Below are 18,176 nucleotides of genomic sequence, written 5' to 3' on the forward strand. Positions count from 1 at the left end.
TCTGCTGCTGTTAGAGGCTTCTCAACTTTCTCTACCATCCTCTGAATGTAATGTGTGGGAAGGTGAAGGTAACAGCCATAATAAAACCTTTTCACCTTCCCACATAGTCACAAGCAGCTGATACATGCATGTTCAGCAAGAGGTTTAAAGGCTTAAAATGTTTTTGCATATTTACTCACTCGCACGATCTCGCTGGTTTCTAAAGGGAAAGGCCTAATGTGGAAAAGGGGAAAACTTTGCAAGGAGGAAAGTTGCTGGTAGTCATGTCAAAAGTAAGAGCGTCTGTCCTCCATGATGTTATTTCTTAAAAAAAAAGACAGGATTATCTAGATTTAAAACCAACTGGTGGCAAAACACACCAGGAGTGAGTTTAGAGTCTGTGAGGCCATTAATCCGTTAAATTAAGATGGCTGCTCCAGCGTGAGAGAAACCAAACAAAAACCAAATCCTCTCAATGACTGGGAGCCGTGTTTTTTTTATATATATATTTATTTATTTTCTAGTCTGCCTGGAGGACAAGTCACCTCATCTGCACTTTCACTCCACTTTATCCCATTGTGGCTAATCCATGCTACAGAGGCCACATGTCCGTTTGAGAACGTTAAAGGATCAGTCTCACATTTGTTTCCATCTAGAATTCACTGAATTGGATGCACAAACACTCCTATGAGTTTTACTTTTGCCTCAGGGCAGCAGTACCTGAGATCTATCTTAGATTCCTGCACTATCAAGACCAAATGTCATCCTTCCTACCTCACTGACATCAATACCGTTGTTGACAGACCAGGTTGTCTGGAAACACTCCATCATGCGTTGCTCCAGCACCTTGGGTAACCTGTGCACACGAATAAAGTCCTTCAGGTCCTTGGTGCGGGTGTGGTAGAGGGAGCGACGTGAGTACATCCTCTGGATGATGGCGGTCACGTTACCAAAAACCACAGCATGCATTAATGCTGCAGAGGAGACAGAAAAACAGGTAAGAACACCTGAAAAGCTGCTCAGTGTGATGTTTTTTGCTGTACTTGAGGTACTTGTGTGAGTTCGCTTAACGTCCAGCATGAAATGTGCAGTGTGAGGTTTAAATAACTTGGGATTACTGGGCAAAAGTGGTATATATATATATATAAATTTCCCCTTGTGGGACTAATAAAGGTATATCATATCATATGATATATATATATATTTGTTTTAACAGATTTTTTTTCCATATTTTGAAAACCAAGCATTAAATTTTACCACTTACACAGTTACTCATTTGCATAAAAAAGCAAAAAACAAACAAACAATGAGGTTTTGTATTTTAACGGAAAATTTTTTCCTACATAATATTTTTGGTTGTTGAAAAAACCCAACAGACAGACAGACAGACAGATATTTTTTATGGCTCAGGCTGTAAAGGGTTAAGAACATCTGATTTTGATGTTGAGGTTTTGCCCACCTCCGATCAGCATGGTGCAGATGGAGAAGATCTTCTCAGAGTCCGTGTTGGCCGAAACGTTGCCAAAGCCCACACTGGTCAGACTGCTCAGGGCAAAGTAGAGTGATGTCACGTAGGAGCTCCTGACAGACGGTCCGCCGCTCACTGTCATCCCTGAGCCATTCGGTGCCCTCACTCTGGTCTTGCTGCCATTCCACTGGCCTGAATCCAACACGCTCGCCCCGTTCAGTGGCTCCAAACTAGAGCCGTTCCACTGGCTGTAATTGCTTAGTCCTGCTGTCACAGTGTCTTGAGGCGATTCAGAGACTCCCAGCAGGGAGGTCAGCGGTGCCATAAAGTATGGCGTTCCCAAGCGTTTGGCCAGTTCATGGAGCCAGCCTGGTGGGGGAAGTGGGACAGTCCAGAAGAGTTTGTCAGTTTAATGAGAGTGCAACCGTGTTTGTTTGATGACCTTTACTAGAAGGCTTCATTAGCGGCGGTAACAAGCCTGGAAGGGTAGAGTCATTCCTTCAGCTTTGGTGTATGTGCATTTGGGAGTACACGTCTGACACAGCATGCAAGCATTTTAATGTCAGATTGTATTTATGCACAGTGCAAATAATAAGTCTCATTATCTGTCAGCTTGTGGCTGTTTTAACATTTTGACAGGAAGTCAAAGTCTCTTAGAAATTACTTACATCACAAGGGACTTCTCATATTTGCTTCACACTACTACTTAATCAACCACAGTAACGGGCATCACTTATATAAGCAGAGGTCATTCCTTGAACCCTAAATGGCTTTAAAATGATTAGGCATCCTAGTGGCGCACAATACCGATATAACATACTCTTATAATGCTTAAAAAAGTTCAACTATTATCTAGTCATATATTCATTTCACAAAACAGAAAACAGATGCAAAAATGGACAAAAACCTATGACTAGATCTGGAACAGGCTGTTCTTTAGTAGCCAAAGATACAATTTAAAATGCGTTCTTTGCTAAGTTGTCTGTTATGTGTAGACACAACATCATCCCTATCCATCAGAAGATGGATGAGTACAGGGACTGTACAAAGCAGCCAAATAAGACTTTGAAAGACCTTCAGAAACCCTGGAGAACTATTGCTCAAGACCAATTTAAACAACGTCCGTCTCCGTGGACGCAAAATACAGAGACTTTTGTGCATTATTGTCTGCTCCCTTGTCTTCTTTCCTGCTGAGTCTCTATCAGAATATTGTAATTTCAAGAGTAAAACACAGCTTTTTGTCTGTAAACCCAGAGCTGACTTGTGTAGTGTTACATAAATAAACTGGTAAGAGAGCTTTTAAACCTCGTGTGCACAACTCTCATTAAGCCTGACTAGTGGAGAACAAGCCTGCTCATTGGAAGCAATTTGTGCAAGCTCAATTACCAACCCTATGATAAACGGCTGACCCACTTCTCCACCTTAGCCCACCCCACGTGTACATTTACATCCACGTGCATCTACAAATCAGAGAAAACCATATATCTTTAACCGCTGCTCACCATCGTCCTCCCTCTCTACTCTTTTGTCTCATTGCGCTTTGTTGCGTTAAATCGCTCAAACAGGTTAAGCACCAGCACCTCGCAGTATTGTTGTTGTTTGGCACCGGTGAGCGCAGTAGGAGGGGAAACAGATCACCATAATTAGAAGTGTTTTCGCAGTGAAAGGACACACATACAAGCTGCACGTAGAAGAGTATCTTCATGCTTTGCTTCGGAGCATTTAAAATGACACGCACAATCTTTGATTGGGTCTGTCTCCCTGTCTCTTTGCTCTTTTGCTCCCCCATCTAATGAATCCCCGTAAATCTTTAAATGAAACCACAATACAGACACACAGACACGAACCTATATCCCAAGAGGTGAGGCTATTACTTTCGATCTCGCTGCGCCCAATGAAGTACCACACGCAGGCCATCCAGTGGGCCAGCAGTGCAAAGGTGGACATGAGCAGCGTGAGGACCACAGCGCTGTACTGGGAGTAACGATCCAGCTTCTGCAGGAGGCGTAAAAGGCGTAGCAGGCGCACCGTCTTCAGCATGTGAACGCCGAAGTTCTGGGAGTCAGAGACAGAAGGGAAGGCGAAAACTTGTAACGGGAAATATGACAAGTGGAGCTCATTAGGATGGGATTAGTTACTCTCAGATAGGTAGGGTAGAACATTTACCGTGACTTGAATTAGAAATAGTCAGGTTTAATCTTTTTCACATCTGGAGCTGGGGAAGGTTTGTAATTAGAAGTACTGGTGGACACTGACAGTCTTAATCAGTCACCTTGATAGTGAGCTATGTTACTGAGGGACCTGGTGCACAAACCTATTTACAGCACAGACAAACAGCAAAAACATGTCTCAGTATCCTTACAACACAGACGGAATTAAAATAGCCCAAGAAAATAAATTCAGAGCTGGTTCAAATTCAGTTGTAGCAGGCAGAGGAAGTCACTGATGTTATCATACTTTAGTGAAAACAGTCCTGATGCTCCCTCTTACCTCCTCAAACATGCTCACGATATTGATTTTTCTCATTCCTTGCTCATTTCTGTGTCCAATTAGTAGCCTGTTCACTGGTTTCCACACATGCAAGATGGATTACACCACACAGAGACAAGAATTAATTCCAGAAACCTGGATGTGATTAAGAATCGGCAAAGAAGAAACAGGTGTGTGATTGCTCTGCTTTGCTCCTGTTTTAATCACAGGGGGGGGGGGGGAAGTTACAAAAATATGATGATGATAATCTAAAAAATAAATGATTAGAAAACAAACCAAAAAACCCCAACTCAGTGTCATGCTAATCACACACTGTACAGATCTGTCTTTAGTTGCATGGTTGTGTTGCACAAAAAAAATCTGAAAAAAGTTAATTTTTTAAACAGGCACCTGTTATTATGATTTCCAGCTCCTCAGTTTTATTCTGGGACTTCACCAAAGTGGTGTTTGAATACCACATTTTTCTAATTTTGGTTCTGTACGTTACCACAATGAATTTTAAATGAAACAACTCAGATGCAGCTGAGGTGCAGACTTTCAGCTTTAATTTAGGAGGTTGAAAAAAAGGATTGCATAAAAGTCTAACACAATCCCATCATTTCAGGGGCTCAAAAGTAACCAGACAAATGAAATAACTGAAAATAGAGTCTTCATTTCTATGCGATGACAGCCTGAGGTCTTGAACTCATGGAAATCACCAGATGCTGGCTTTCCTCCTTTTTAATGCTATGCTAGGTCTTCACTGCAGCGGCTGTCAGTTGCTGTTTGTTTGTGAGGCTTTCTGTCTGAAGTCTAGTCTTCAACAAGTGACATGCATGCTCAATAGGGTTCAGATCAGGTGACTGACTTGACTGAGTAAGAATATTCCACTTCGTTGCTTTAATAAATCTCTGGGGGGTTTTTTGGAGGACATACACTCTTCGATCTTTTGGGTCATCGCCCATCTGTATTATAAAATTTTAACTGCATTTTAGCTGAAAAAATACAGTATATACACTCCACTTGTCACATCAGTACTTTAATTTTCTGTTTATAACATCAAGTGGTTAAGGATGCAACCAGGAAGCCTTAAAGAAGTGCCAGAAGTCTGGTCCTCCTTATCTAGAGTCCCACAGCCTTTTGGACTTGCAACCCCTGAAAGTACAGACATATCTCTTTATTAGAAACAGCACAATGGGGACATGAGCTGTAAATGCTCTATAAAAAAGTAGTAAAACAAAATAAATATTAGACCAAAGTAAAAAGTGTAGTGTAGCCTCATGTGCCAGTCGCAATGTTTTCTGCATGAACAGCTATCAGGATCTGCACTGAACATCATCTGGCTAATCTACTTGTCTCAAACGGTAATTTGTCCTCAGCGTACTCATTTATCAACTTAATTACCAGTTACCTAATAATGAGTTCTGGTTGATACTAACCCTCTCAGCTTTCCTCCTTTTTGAAGCCACTCTTGCAACAAATTTGCACAGGAAGAGCAACGTTTCAACAAAATATGGAACAAAAAGTTGTCAGTCACTTTTCAGTTCAGGTTTCTGTGAGTTTAAGTGCAGGCGTCGTCTCGGTGACCACTGAGCATGTTCAGTTTAATTGCCTTATTAAATGAGCAGTGAAAGAGTTGAGCAGCAGGAGAGTGCTACTGATAAAAGAATGAGGTCTATGACCGCCAGCGGGGCCCTTAGAGCCACTACCTTCATGTCACGTGCACAAAAATGGATAAAAATCATAACTAAAGGATCACAAAAGCATAAGCAACAGTCAAGCAAGCAGGATTTATGCACCATGCCTCTATTCCAACCCCTGTGTAACCAACTAAAAGTCATTGCTGCAGACTCACCACACTGATATTGAAGGCATAGAGCAGGTCAAAGGGCAAGGCGGCAATCAGATCCACAGACAGCCAGGACGTGACGTAGTGAATATATATAGAACGGGCGTCGTAGACCACCTGACCCGACGTGCTCACGTAAGTTGTTCGGAAGTTCAACACGATATCTAGAACGAAGCACACGAAAGGCATCATTAAATCTGGAGATGACCCAGTTGGATGACCAAGACCAACCCAACTTCTATTGAAATAGAACTGGCTAGCAAAAAAAAAGGAACTCCACCTTCACCACAGACAAAACAAGAAAGAAAAAGAATGACATCACAAATGTAGGCTGAAATGCTTTAGCAGTGTGCCAAAACCTTAAAGTCTAATTGACTCTCCTTCTTGTGATTAATCAGTCACTTTCTTACCTAAAGCAACACTGTGTCAGTTTGGTAACTTTTACTTGCATTTTTTATGAGCAGTAGATGAGAAACTTGATACTGCAGCCATGCCTGTAGCATAAATATGAGGCTAAAGCCAGCAGCCAGTTACTCCGCAGAACCACAGGGACTGAGCTAGCACAACCAGTACCTGTAAATCAAACATGTATTGTGTTTGCTAAACCAGGGTTGTCAAACATAAGTCTCAGGGGCCAGAATCAACCCGCTTTTCTAAAGTCATTTGACGGCTATGGAAGGAAGCGCATGAAACTTAAATTATTTTAAAAATTATTTTTTGAAGGGTGGCATAAATTTTACTTTTATCTGTGTTTTCATAACTTAAAGGACCTTCTCCACGTTCATTCAAAATTCACCAGTAAATAAGTATAAGATAAACCATTAGATGACAGAAAGTTCCTGTTTTTTCACTGTTTAATTTTGAAATTTACAAAAAAAAAAAAAGAAAAAGAGGAGTTTCTGCCAATTTTCCATTTGATAATTACAGGACAGTGTGTGCAATGAGCTAACAGAACTTTTTCTGTAAGTTTATAGATTTATTTCTTAAGCCCATCATGCAGAAAAACTGAGATGTGTTGTTAAAATTTTCGGCAAAACTTACATTTTAACTACTGATTTTATCTACTGTTTTTTTAAATCGATTTTAAATCATGCTTTTTATTTGTTTTTGTTTTTTAATGTCTCTGTAAAGCACTTTGAATCACCTTGTTGTTGAATTGTTCTATATAAATAAACTTGCCTTGCCACAGTGGGCTGTACTTGGCCTACGATGTAAACTGAGTTTGACATTGCCGCTCTAAACAAAGCCAAATGGAAAAAAAAAAGAAAAAAGAAAACCCTGTCTTGCTTGTTTGTTTTTTCACTTTAACTTTTAAACAGGGCAAAACTTGCTGTTTCTTCCTGTTTAAAGTGTTTATGCTAACCAGCTGCTGGCAGCAGTTGTGCACTAGTTTCCTCAGTTTTAATGTTGCTCTCCCCAAAAAAAAGTCTGTATAAAAGAGATAAATGACACAGCTGCCTACACGAGTGACTAATGTGAGCTCCTGGTGGCTTTTAAAGCAGTCTGATCTTACAAGTTCCACTTCCAGACTGAACCAGATTACCTAAACACAAACTGTATTCATGTTTTGGTACAAATGGAACAAAACACAGGCCTGGGTGACCTGGTTAGTGCAGCTGCAATGGGAGATGTAGAGTCACATGGACACTAACAGCCGCTTTTGACTGAAGGGACTTTTCGAGAGGTCAGGAGAGTGGGTATCATTTGTCTCACAGACTGTTTAACGCAAACTTTTATGGGATTTGGGCCTTTGTAAATACTTTTGTGTGACTTCTATATGGATCCTTGATCATTTCAGGCTCATATTATATTCACCATTCATAGATGTTTCCACCAGAAAAAAAAGGTGCTCATTTTTAAGTATGGTTCATAAAATTGGATAGAAAATGATAGGAGTTAAAAGAGAAATGACTGGCAGAGAGAGGGGAAGCATCTTAAAACGGGCTTACCAATGATAAAAAGTATCTCCACCAAGATATCGCTGACACTCGGTGGGTTTCGCGCTGCCGAGCCGCCGTCCTCTCGTATTTCCACAGCTGTGAAGCAAACGTTATAGGGAACTGTGATGGCCACGTAGAAAGTGGCCAACAAGATCAGCCAATCCCAGCCGGCCTTGAATGCACCGTAGTGAAGGAGGATGAAACGGGATTTTTGGACATCGGCCACCTTATACTCGGGGACAGGGTTCGCATTGGCTCCGAGAACGCTCTTGATGTGTAGCATGGAAAAACACACATGAGAATTAATGGGCATAAATTAACAGTATTAGCATTATATATCTGCCAAGTTAACAATGGGGAGTGGCTTTTCATCTCCATTAAATATTTCATCTTTAGCACTAGATGTGAAGGTATAATTTATGGTTCCACTGGATTGGCGTGATTGAGACTTATATCGCCATCAAATCTAAATAAAATTGGCCAAGCTGAAGACAAATGGCTATTCCGACTGCTCCTCGCATGTTGGAGGCAGTTTGGCAGTCTTTATGTCATTAAAGGTTGCTTAAATTTACAAGCCTTCATCTTTTTGAATTGATATGCAGATCACAATCACAAGCAAAGCTCTTGAAACCATGACAACCCTCTTAATCAGTAAAGCCAGTAAACCCCTGACACCTTATATGGCGCTTCAGTTGCACTCTCCTGGAGGCTGCAGCTTTCCCTACAGACAAAACATGCTGATGACACTGCGACTTTTGGCCTTACTAAAGGCTTAGTCAGGGTTTGAAAGTCTGTGACGGGGTATTTATATTTAAAATGGCGCATCCTCTGTGCATATTTTATTGATACTTAGCAAAGGAGAATTGTGACTGTAGAGTAAAAGTCAGAGGTCACTGAACTTTAAAAAAAAGGCATTGGCTGTGAATAATTTAAACCACCAAACACAGCACATCTCACATTGTTGATCTTCAGCTTGCTCTTGGTTTTGTCCTGTTTCTGCAGGTGTCCCGACAGCTGATAGAGGACAGCCCGACTGCGCCGGCGCTCCATGTTACAGCCTGAGGGGCAGCTGATCTGGCGAATCTCCAGACCAGTTTCCTCATCTGAGAGCAAGGGCACACAATAGGAGAACAAAGCACTAATGTGGCAGAAACTCTCACTGTGCTAACCTGCACATGCCTATAACTGAATCTAAAAGGAGGCAAATGAGAGATAGCTTGAGGACGACTGTTGTCTGGTTTAATTGAGCAACATTATGAACATTGTAGTAGTTTGGCTCCACCGAGATCTGTAATCTAAAGCTAATATGTTTCACTTTAGGTCATGGCTGTTCACCATAGCTATGGAGAGCCATAATCTAAATGTCTGAGGTTGTGTAAAACACTACACTAATACGTGAGGTGATGACAGCATTAGATTAGTGGAGCGATGCTGTACATTTACTCCCTGCTGCTGTGGAGCTGGTTGTTATGTTTTTACATCCCTCAACCACACATACAGAAAAGTTTTCAGCACATAGCAAATCCCCTCCAGTTGAAACAAAACAGAAAAACTGGCGATGAATTCACTGTAAAGTAGGTCTGTCTGATATTCCCATGTTGGTGTTCGTCAGCGTTGCAACTGACCAGTCACGCTGTTGTGATGTCATAGCTTTGGAATATGGAGGAAAAGGAAAAACCAAATGCCTTTGTTTATATAAAACTCAGCATTTCAGGTGTTTTCTTTAAGAATTCATACAATATAATAAATATTTTATCAAGTCAGGTTTTCTGTTAGCCAAGCTTAGGTTTCTCACGTTGGGTTCCTCGTGACAGTAAGCTAACGTCTTGGCTAACGCTAACTGAATGCATCTGAATGCTAAGACAGTGTAAACAAGTCAGCTGCGATGCTGATTTTGGACCAACGTTGTCACCGACATAGGAATATTAGACCATGTGAAAATGTAAGTGTCCACTTTGGATATTTTCAGATAAACAGTCAAAGTGGCACAGAGGAATCTCGATATGTGCTTTAAGTATTTGATGTTAACAGTAAGTTTGCCCAAAATTTACTGCTTGGGAAAGCAGGAGAATCGACTTGTTTGTGTTCTGTGATAAGCTGCACTGATTCATTCATAAAGCTCCATCAGACCTTTAGATAGACAGCTGCAGCAGCTCTGCGTTTGCTCGAACCACTAGCATTATTTACAGCTCATCATGTGCAACGCGTTCACATGTCACTGTATGCTCACATCATGTTCTTTAAATGCAAAGTGTATTTGTTCAGTGAATATGTGCTGGCGCATTCATGCACAGCACTGTGCTTATGTGTTTTCTAAGTCCATGCACAATAGTCCAAAGGATGTTGTTTTTATTTGACCCCTTCTCTCTAAAGGAATCATATGAACTGATCGGCTCTTTGCCGTCTTTCTCGACAGAACTGACAGCAGGTACGTGAAGTAGGTAGTTTGACTGATTCTCGTTAATGCCTTGCTCATTTCACGTGAATTGGACAGGGAGTGGATGGTGCTCACCAATGTCAGATTCATTGTCACGGTCCTGGTCCTTGTTTTCTGTGATGTCCTTATGTGAGACCAGGAACAGAACCACCTCGCCCTTCTCGTTCTTGATGGGAACAATGTCCAACAGACACCAGAACTTAGAGCCTTTTCAAGGAAAAGAGATCAGAACACAGACACATATTGGTTTGGAAAAAAGAAATACTGCACTAAACACTATTTAACTTGTCAGTCTGCTCCAGCAGCCGAGTCTTACCGCTCTTCTTGTACAGAATGATTTCAGTCTTGAACTCCCGGCGTTCATCCAGAGCTTTTTGCATCTGTGTGGTGAGAGGGTTGCTGGTCTCACTCCCGTACAGAAAGTGACACATGCAGCTCTTCTGCATCAGCTCGCCGCGGGCAAAGCCGGTCAGTTCGCAGAAGCCATCGGAGCAGTAGACAATGGGATAGAGAGACTGGACCTGAGCATTCCCCAGGACGAAGTTGCTGTCTGAGCGGAAGGAAGATGGGAAAGTGATGGAGCAAAGTCACAAGGGAGGAAAAAGGAGAAACATAATCAAGGTAAGAGTGTAAGAAAACTGGAGAGCAGTTAGAGGACAAAAGAACAAAACCAGAAAGCTCAAGTCGTTCTCTCTTGTTGTTAAATGCTGATAAAATACTTAATTACCACCAAACAACAGCTTAAACCAGCTGAGGCTGGGAGCTGTGCCTTTAAGGATTTGTTTTGCTGTGCATCCTGTCACATTTATGCACCACGTTGTGGGGTCAGCACCTACAGGTTCACCAAGATTATTCAAAAGGTATCGCATTAAAATTTCATCCACGGCTGTCTTTTCTTTTTTTCTTTCAGTACTCACTCTCGCTGCGTGTTTGGCTCTAAAAGGCTTCTTCTCACTTTGAAGAGCTGTCCTCAAGGAGAATTTAACATGCCTGCTGCTTTTCAATGAACTTCAAAAAAAATAATCATCTCCTTTACTTTGTTCGTCTTCTGCACCTCCCGTGCATTATCATTTTTTTCTTATTATCTTCAGCTGTTTTTTTGTTTTGTTTTTAATCACATATTTTATGATTTGGGGCCACATCAATTTATCCTTACTTAACCTTTAAATAGTTTCAGACTGAAATTAGCAACAGTATTTTCTTCTTTGTGTCAGCTTTGGCCAGTAGTTAACATTGTTAAGATTTTTATATTACTCTGTTAATTTGAAATCATCTCTTTGCAGGTTTCTATATTCATTATAATTTTTTTTGAATCGTCATGTGGCTACAACATTCTACTCTGAGAAAATTTACATTGCACAGTCTTATTATGTGCCTGCCCTCCACCATTTATATGCTATCGTTGGGAGGTTTCAGTGATTTATTTATTTAATTTCTTTTCCCAAAAGTAGACATTTTGAGATTTTAAAGTAAGCTTTAGCTGTTATAATATCATAAAAACTAGTTACATAACACCTAACCATTTAGCTATTATATAAATACTGACATATCCAATTTTTAAAGCTATATAATATATTAATAGTTAGCCATAGCTCAGTTACTAAACTAAAATTAATTCTGTGTGATACATTTTTCTATAATTTCTTTTAATATATACTCATATGAATTACTATGAGGAATTTAGACTGACTTGGATAAAGTCTACAGCTAGATAACATAAAACCACAGACTGTATATAAGTGATGGATGCAGTGGTGTCTTTGATTAAAATCCTATTTAATGGCCAGCAGGAAGTGACTCCAAAAAGATCCCAGAGATGCTGAGCACTTGTTGGCCCTTTTGCCTTCACTCTGTGGTCCATCTCATCCCAAACCATCTTGATTGGGTTTAGGTCAGGTGACTGTGGAGGCCAGGACTCACTCCCCTCATTGGTCAAATAGCCCTTACACACTTGACGTGTGTTTGGGGTCATTGTCCTGTTAAAAAATAAACAATGGCCCAACTAAACGCAAACTTGTTGGGATGGCATGTCGTTGCAGGATGCTGTGGTAGCCATGCTGGTTCAGTGTGCCTTCAGTTTTTAATAAATCACCAGCAAAGCACCCCCACACCTCCTCCTCCATGCTTCACGGTGGGAACCATGCATGTAGAGACCATCAGTTCACCTTTTCTGCATCGCATAAGACATGCCAGGTGGAAACAAAGATCTCAAATTTGGACTCATTAGGCCAAAGCAAAGATTTCCACTGGTCTAATCTCCATTCCTTGTGTTTCTTGTGACCAAACAAATCTCTTCTGCTTGTTAGTAGTTTTTTCTGACCACAAAGGCCTGATTTGTGTGAATCAGGCCTTTGTGGTCAAATGTGGTCTCCTCTGAACAGTGGACGTAGAGATGTGTCTGCTACTGGAACACTGTGTGGCATTTACAGTGGCTTGCAAAAGTATTCGCCCCCCTTGAACTTTTCCACATTTTGTCACATTACAGCCATAAACATGAATCAATTTTATTGGAATTCCACGTGAAAGACCAACACAAAGTGGTGCACACGTGAGAAGTGGAACGAAAATCATACATGATTCCAAACATTTTTTATAAATAAATAACTGCAAAGTGGGGTGTGCGTAATTATTCAGCCCCCTGAGTCAATACTTTGTAGAACCACCTTTTGCTGCAATTACAGCTGCCAGTCTTTTAGGGTGTGTCTCTACCAGCTTTGCACATCTACAGACTGAAATCTTTGCCCATTCTTCTTAGCAAAACAGCTCCAGCTCAGTCAGATTAGATGGGCAGCGTTTGTGAACAGCAGTTTTCAGATCTTGCCACAGAGTCTCGATTGGATTTAGATCTGGACTTTGACTGGGCCATTCTAACACATGGATATGTTTGCTTTTAATCCGTTCCATTGTTGCCCTGGCTTTATGTTTAGTGTCGTTGTCCTGCTGGAAGGTGAACCTCTGCCCCAGTCTCAAGTCTTTTGCAGACTCCAAGAGGTTTTCTTCCAAGATTGCCTTGTATTTGGCTCCATCCATCTTCCCATCAACTCTGACCAGCTTCCCTGTCCCTGCTGAAGAGAAGCACCCCCAGAGCATGATGCTGCCACCACCATATTTGACAGTGGGGATGGTGTGTTCAGAGTCATGTGCAGTGTTAGTTTTCCACACATAGCGTTTTGCATTTTGGCCAAAAAGTTCCAATTTGGTCTCATCTGACCAGAGCACCTTCTTCCACATGTTTGCTGTGTCCCCCACATGGCTTGTGGCAAACTGCAAACGGGACTTCTTATGGTTTTCTGTTAACAATGGCGTTCTTCTTGCCACTCTTCCATAAAGACCAACTTTGTGCAGTGCACGACTAATAGTTGTCCTATGGACAGATTCCCCCACCTGAGCTGTAGATCTCTGCAGCTCGTCCAGAGTCACCATGGGCCTCTTGGCTGCATTTCTGATCAGCGCTCTCCTTGTTCGGCCTGTGAGTTTAGGTGGACGGCCTTGTCTTGGTAGGTTTACAGTTGTGCCATACTCCTTCAATTTCTGAATGATGGCTTGATCAGTGCTCCGTGGGATGTTCAAGGCTTGGGAAATCTTTTTGTAGCCTAAGCCTGCTTTAAATTTCTCAATAACTTTATCCCTGACCTGTCTGGTGTGTTCTTTGGACTTCATGGTGTTGTTGCTCCCAATATTCTCTCAGACAACCTCTGAGGCCGTCACAGAGCAGCTGTATTTGTACTGACATTAGATTACACACAGGTGCTATTTAGTCATTAGCACTCATCAGGCAATGTCTATGTGCAACTGACTGCACTCAGACCAAAGGGGGCTGAATAATTACGCACACCCCACTTTGCAGTTATTTATTTGTAAAAAATGTTTGGAATCATGTATGATTTTTGTTCCACTTCTCACGTGTACACCACTTTGTGTTGGTCTTTCACCTGGAATTCCAATAAAATTGATTCATATTTGTGGCTGTAATGTGACAAAATGTGGAAAAGTTCAAGGGGGCCGAATACTTTTGCAAGCCACTGTATCTGGGCTCTAATCTGAGGTCCTGTTAACTTGTGATTTCTGAGGCTGGTGACTCGGATGAATTTATCCTCAGCAGCAGAGGTGACTCTTGGTCTTCCTTTCCTGGGCCGGTCCTCATGTGAGCCAGTTTCATTGTAGCACTTGTAGCACCTGGTTTTTGCGACTGCACTTGAGGACACATTGAAAGTTTTAGCAATTTTCCAGACTGACTGAGCTTCAGCTCTTAAAGTAATGATGAACTGTTGTTTCTCTTTACTTAGCTGATTGGTTCTTAAGAAAGGCACACCTGTAAAGCGAAAACCATTTCAGGTGACTACATCATGAAGCTCATTGAGAGAAGGTCAAGGGTTTGCAGCGCTGTCAACAAAGCAAAGGGCTTTGTTGACAGCGCTACTTTGAGGAATCTAAAATATAAAACATATTTAGAGTTATTTATCAATTTTTATTTGCTACATAATTCTATATATCTTGCTTCATATATTTGATGTCTTCAGTGAGTATCTACAATGTGTGTCCAAACTTTTGACTGCTAGTGTGTGTGTATGTAAGCATACGTAACTTGACGAGCAGGCTACGATATAAGCCAGAGCTATGACAAATCTTTTGACAGCTTAAGTTATGCAGCCAGCCTTGAATAATTCATTATCAGACATTGGGTTAGGTATGATAACTGACTCACACTCTTAAGGCATTCATTCCATTGAGATCATTAAAGTCCATGCATGCATGAATCTGGGGGACTGGAGCAACCACTTTGAAGAATGTGAGCAATACAGGATGAGAGAGCCAATGATTGAATGAGATGAGCAGGAATAGATGGATCAATAGATGCATATAAAGGGAGATTGCTTAAATAACTGGGGACAATGACATTTTATAATTTGCACATTAATAAAGCATGCCCAATGTAAATGCTCTTGCCAGACCTTGAAGCACTACTCAGACATAAATACAAACTGCCTCTCAGTGCTAGAGGCTCATGGAAAGTCACATACTTCTCCGAGGCAGTACACTGAAGTTGTAAATCAGAATAATTAACTGACAAAAAATATTTTTGTGCATATTGTGTCATCATTAAATATATGGCTCAATAAAATCTCATTTATTGTGACACAGACATGTGAAAAATAAAGTTTTCATAACATAATAAAAGAATAGCAGCCAAATGCTACTAATCAACTGCGTTTGATTGGCTGATAACCAGCCAGTGTGAGCATCTCTTAAAAAAAACTAAAGTTTTGGCAGTTTGCTGGTCTGGAGCATTCAGGTGTGTTAACACAATGTCTCAGTCTCCTCAGGCGTGGATACCCAGTCAATTCCACCAAAGGTCAGGCTATGCAATGCTCAGAGAAACTACAAAAACAAAACAAAGAGCTACAGCTACAGTTAGCATGTTAAATGTTAAAGTTCATGACAGTACAATTAGAAAAAAATGGTGCCAGGAGAAAGTTTCTTCTCTTCAAAAAGTTCATGCCATTATGGCTTAAGCTTATAAAACTGCATCTGAACAAGCCAAAAGACCTCTGGAACAATGTCCTCTGGAGAGATGAGATCAAAGTGAAGATGCCTGGTCATAACAGAGAAAACTAAACATATCAGCACAAACACTTGATCGAAACTGTTGAGCACGGTGGTGGCGTAGTGATGAGTTGACCTTGTTGGAGCCACAGGACCTTTACACCTTGCAGTCACTGAGTCAACCATGAACTCCTCTGCATACGAAAGTATTCTAGAGTCAAATGTGAGGCTAAATGTGGGGACAGTTAAAGTCTGACCCAAACTAGAACGTGCAACAGGACAATGATCCCTAAACACAGCAACAATGGCCGAAAAAGAAAAGAATCAAGGTGTTTCCTGTGATCCAGTCAAAGTCGAGACCTCAACTCAAATCCTGAGGCAGTTGTCAGCACACACCGCACACCCATTCTTCATAAAAGAATGAAGATAAAAACACTGTAAATAAACATTGAACGGCATTGCAAGATGGTTGCAAAGAGGAGTGGCAATAACAACAAAATAAAGAAAGCAATAACAATTGCTGACAAGGTGGTTCTAAAAGCCACTAAATCGTGGGGTGTTCTTAGCTTTTCGGATGCAATGAGTCCTGTGAAAACTTTTTTTTTCCACTTTGCTGTACGAGAAAGCCACAATTTCTGCGAGTTAGATGAGAAGATGAATGCTGCTTTACTTTTTTGCACCCTAAGTCGTGCAGCTACACAGCAAAACGCTGACTAAAGGGAGGATAATAAGGTGATAACGTCAAGTTGTATTATTTATTGGTCTCCTGGAATACACCATGCACAGCAAAGGAACTATACTCTTATAAAAATGGAGCTTCCTGTTCAGAAAAAGTGTTACAAATTATTTCCAAATTTAATTTAATTTAAATGAGGATGTTCTGGGTTAGCTGGGAGCTGAGTCCAAACCGGCTACAGCACTGAATTAGAGAAAGGGAAGAAAATGGATGGACTTCCAGCAACTGTTAAAAGACTTTATGATATATAAAAGTTTAATTTGCTTGCTGCTGGTAGTGGGGAAACACATTTCTTCCTAGCAACCTGTAATTGTCACGTGGTTGCCGACCTGTCTCGAGGCCTGAGTCACCTGGGATTCAATAGTATCAAACTTCTGATCTAACTGATGGCAAAACAGTGATGTTTATTTCCCCAAATGCTGGCAATTCTTTTAAAGAGCTTGTTTCTTTTATTTGTTATGATTGCTGGGAGGCAAAACTGTAAATATAAGCTTTGGTTATTGGCTGAAAGAAAAAGTTGCTGAGTGAAGTCGTGCATTCATTTCTTTCACTCCAAATTTAGTTCGCCGCCACCTACAAACAAACATTGTAAGTAAATCAGTTCAAACATTATTTTCACTCACCCATCCATCATGGCCATTATGTTTCCACAATATGTAGGAGGAAATGTATGTTTCTGTATAAAGGCCATATGGTGCTGCTGACTGCAGAAGGGCATATCAATCAGTGAAGTGTAATTTTGTGGCTGTGCTTAGCTAAAGGCAGCTGCGAAGCCGGCGAAAGCATGTTTTTGCTGACTATGAGCTCAGAAAAGCCCAGCATGACAGACTCATGTTCCCAGCAGCTGTTTTTTTCTGCGTTTGTTTTTTTCTCTCCTAATGTACAGCTTTATGAACAACGGACCACAGTGAAGCTTGAGATGTAACAAGTGTGAAGCCGCGTTACTCATACAAAGCCGGGTAGACGGGCACTGACAGCAGCCACGCTGGTGCTGTCTCCTTCTTGTCAGTTTTTACCAGGTGTGCTGCCGTAGAAACCAGCTGTAATAACACCTGATCATTCAAGCTGGTCTGTCAGGCAGCAGGAGAGGGAGGAGCTCAATAATTTCACATGTAAGAATCCGGCGATTCTGAAGAGTGTGACAGAATATAATGGGATTTGATGAATCACTTCACCCAGAAAAATAGCCTTGTACATTTGAAATGATTAAAGGGAAGAATGAAGGAAAGAATATATTAATATTTAATAGCAGTGAGCCTATTTTGAAAAAGAACAAAGGTAGGGTTTCAAATGAGGCTACATTAGGAGATTTTACTGGGACTCTTAAACTTTCAGGGTGATGTGATAGAAAAATCCCACAATGGGTATTTTTGGAAAATGAAATAACAAAAATGGTTACCACATTTGTAATTACTGACAATGATGTTTTAAAACAAAGCAATCCAAATATCTGTTTGGATACAGCGCTGGTATTGACACCAGTGCTGGTATTGGTATCAGATCGATACTAACCCGATAGGATCAATATTTCTTTCTGTCCTCTAAGCTTAGTAAGTAAGCTCAGTCCTGTATTTACGTGGTATTGGACCAAAACTAAAATTTGCAGTATCGCTTAGCACTAAATAAAGGCACCCTGACAATTTTTATTCAAGCCTAGCAGTTCTTCTGTAGTGTTCTTCCAAGTTTAGCTCCTGTAAACTGTCAGTAGGAATGTGTAGGACTGTGTAGCATGTATGCATGAATGCATCTGAGTC

General features: G+C 40.9%; 1 protein-coding gene across 1 annotated transcript in view; it reads right to left on the reverse strand.

The window, feature by feature from the left end:
- LOC146681821 (voltage-gated delayed rectifier potassium channel KCNH8-like) overlaps positions 1 to 18,176 on the reverse strand; it is a 46,772-nt gene that overhangs the window by 19,333 nt on the left and 9,263 nt on the right. Inside the window, exons 2-9 of the mRNA XM_085448279.1 lie at positions 10,459 to 10,692; positions 10,218 to 10,349; positions 8,663 to 8,808; positions 7,715 to 7,973; positions 5,772 to 5,929; positions 3,295 to 3,502; positions 1,439 to 1,816; positions 754 to 953 (exon numbers count right to left, since the gene is read on the reverse strand). Of these exons, the coding sequence (XP_085304405.1) occupies positions 754 to 953; positions 1,439 to 1,816; positions 3,295 to 3,502; positions 5,772 to 5,929; positions 7,715 to 7,973; positions 8,663 to 8,808; positions 10,218 to 10,349; positions 10,459 to 10,692 (1,715 nt within the window). The remainder of the gene's footprint in view (positions 1 to 753; positions 954 to 1,438; positions 1,817 to 3,294; positions 3,503 to 5,771; positions 5,930 to 7,714; positions 7,974 to 8,662; positions 8,809 to 10,217; positions 10,350 to 10,458; positions 10,693 to 18,176) is intronic.

Source organism: Copadichromis virginalis, linkage group LG23 (assembly GCF_057382275.1).
Source record: "Copadichromis virginalis isolate Kocher_CV1m ecotype Utaka linkage group LG23, C_Virginalis_male_GT1.1, whole genome shotgun sequence".
NCBI classification, from domain to species: Eukaryota; Metazoa; Chordata; class Actinopteri; order Cichliformes; family Cichlidae; genus Copadichromis; species Copadichromis virginalis.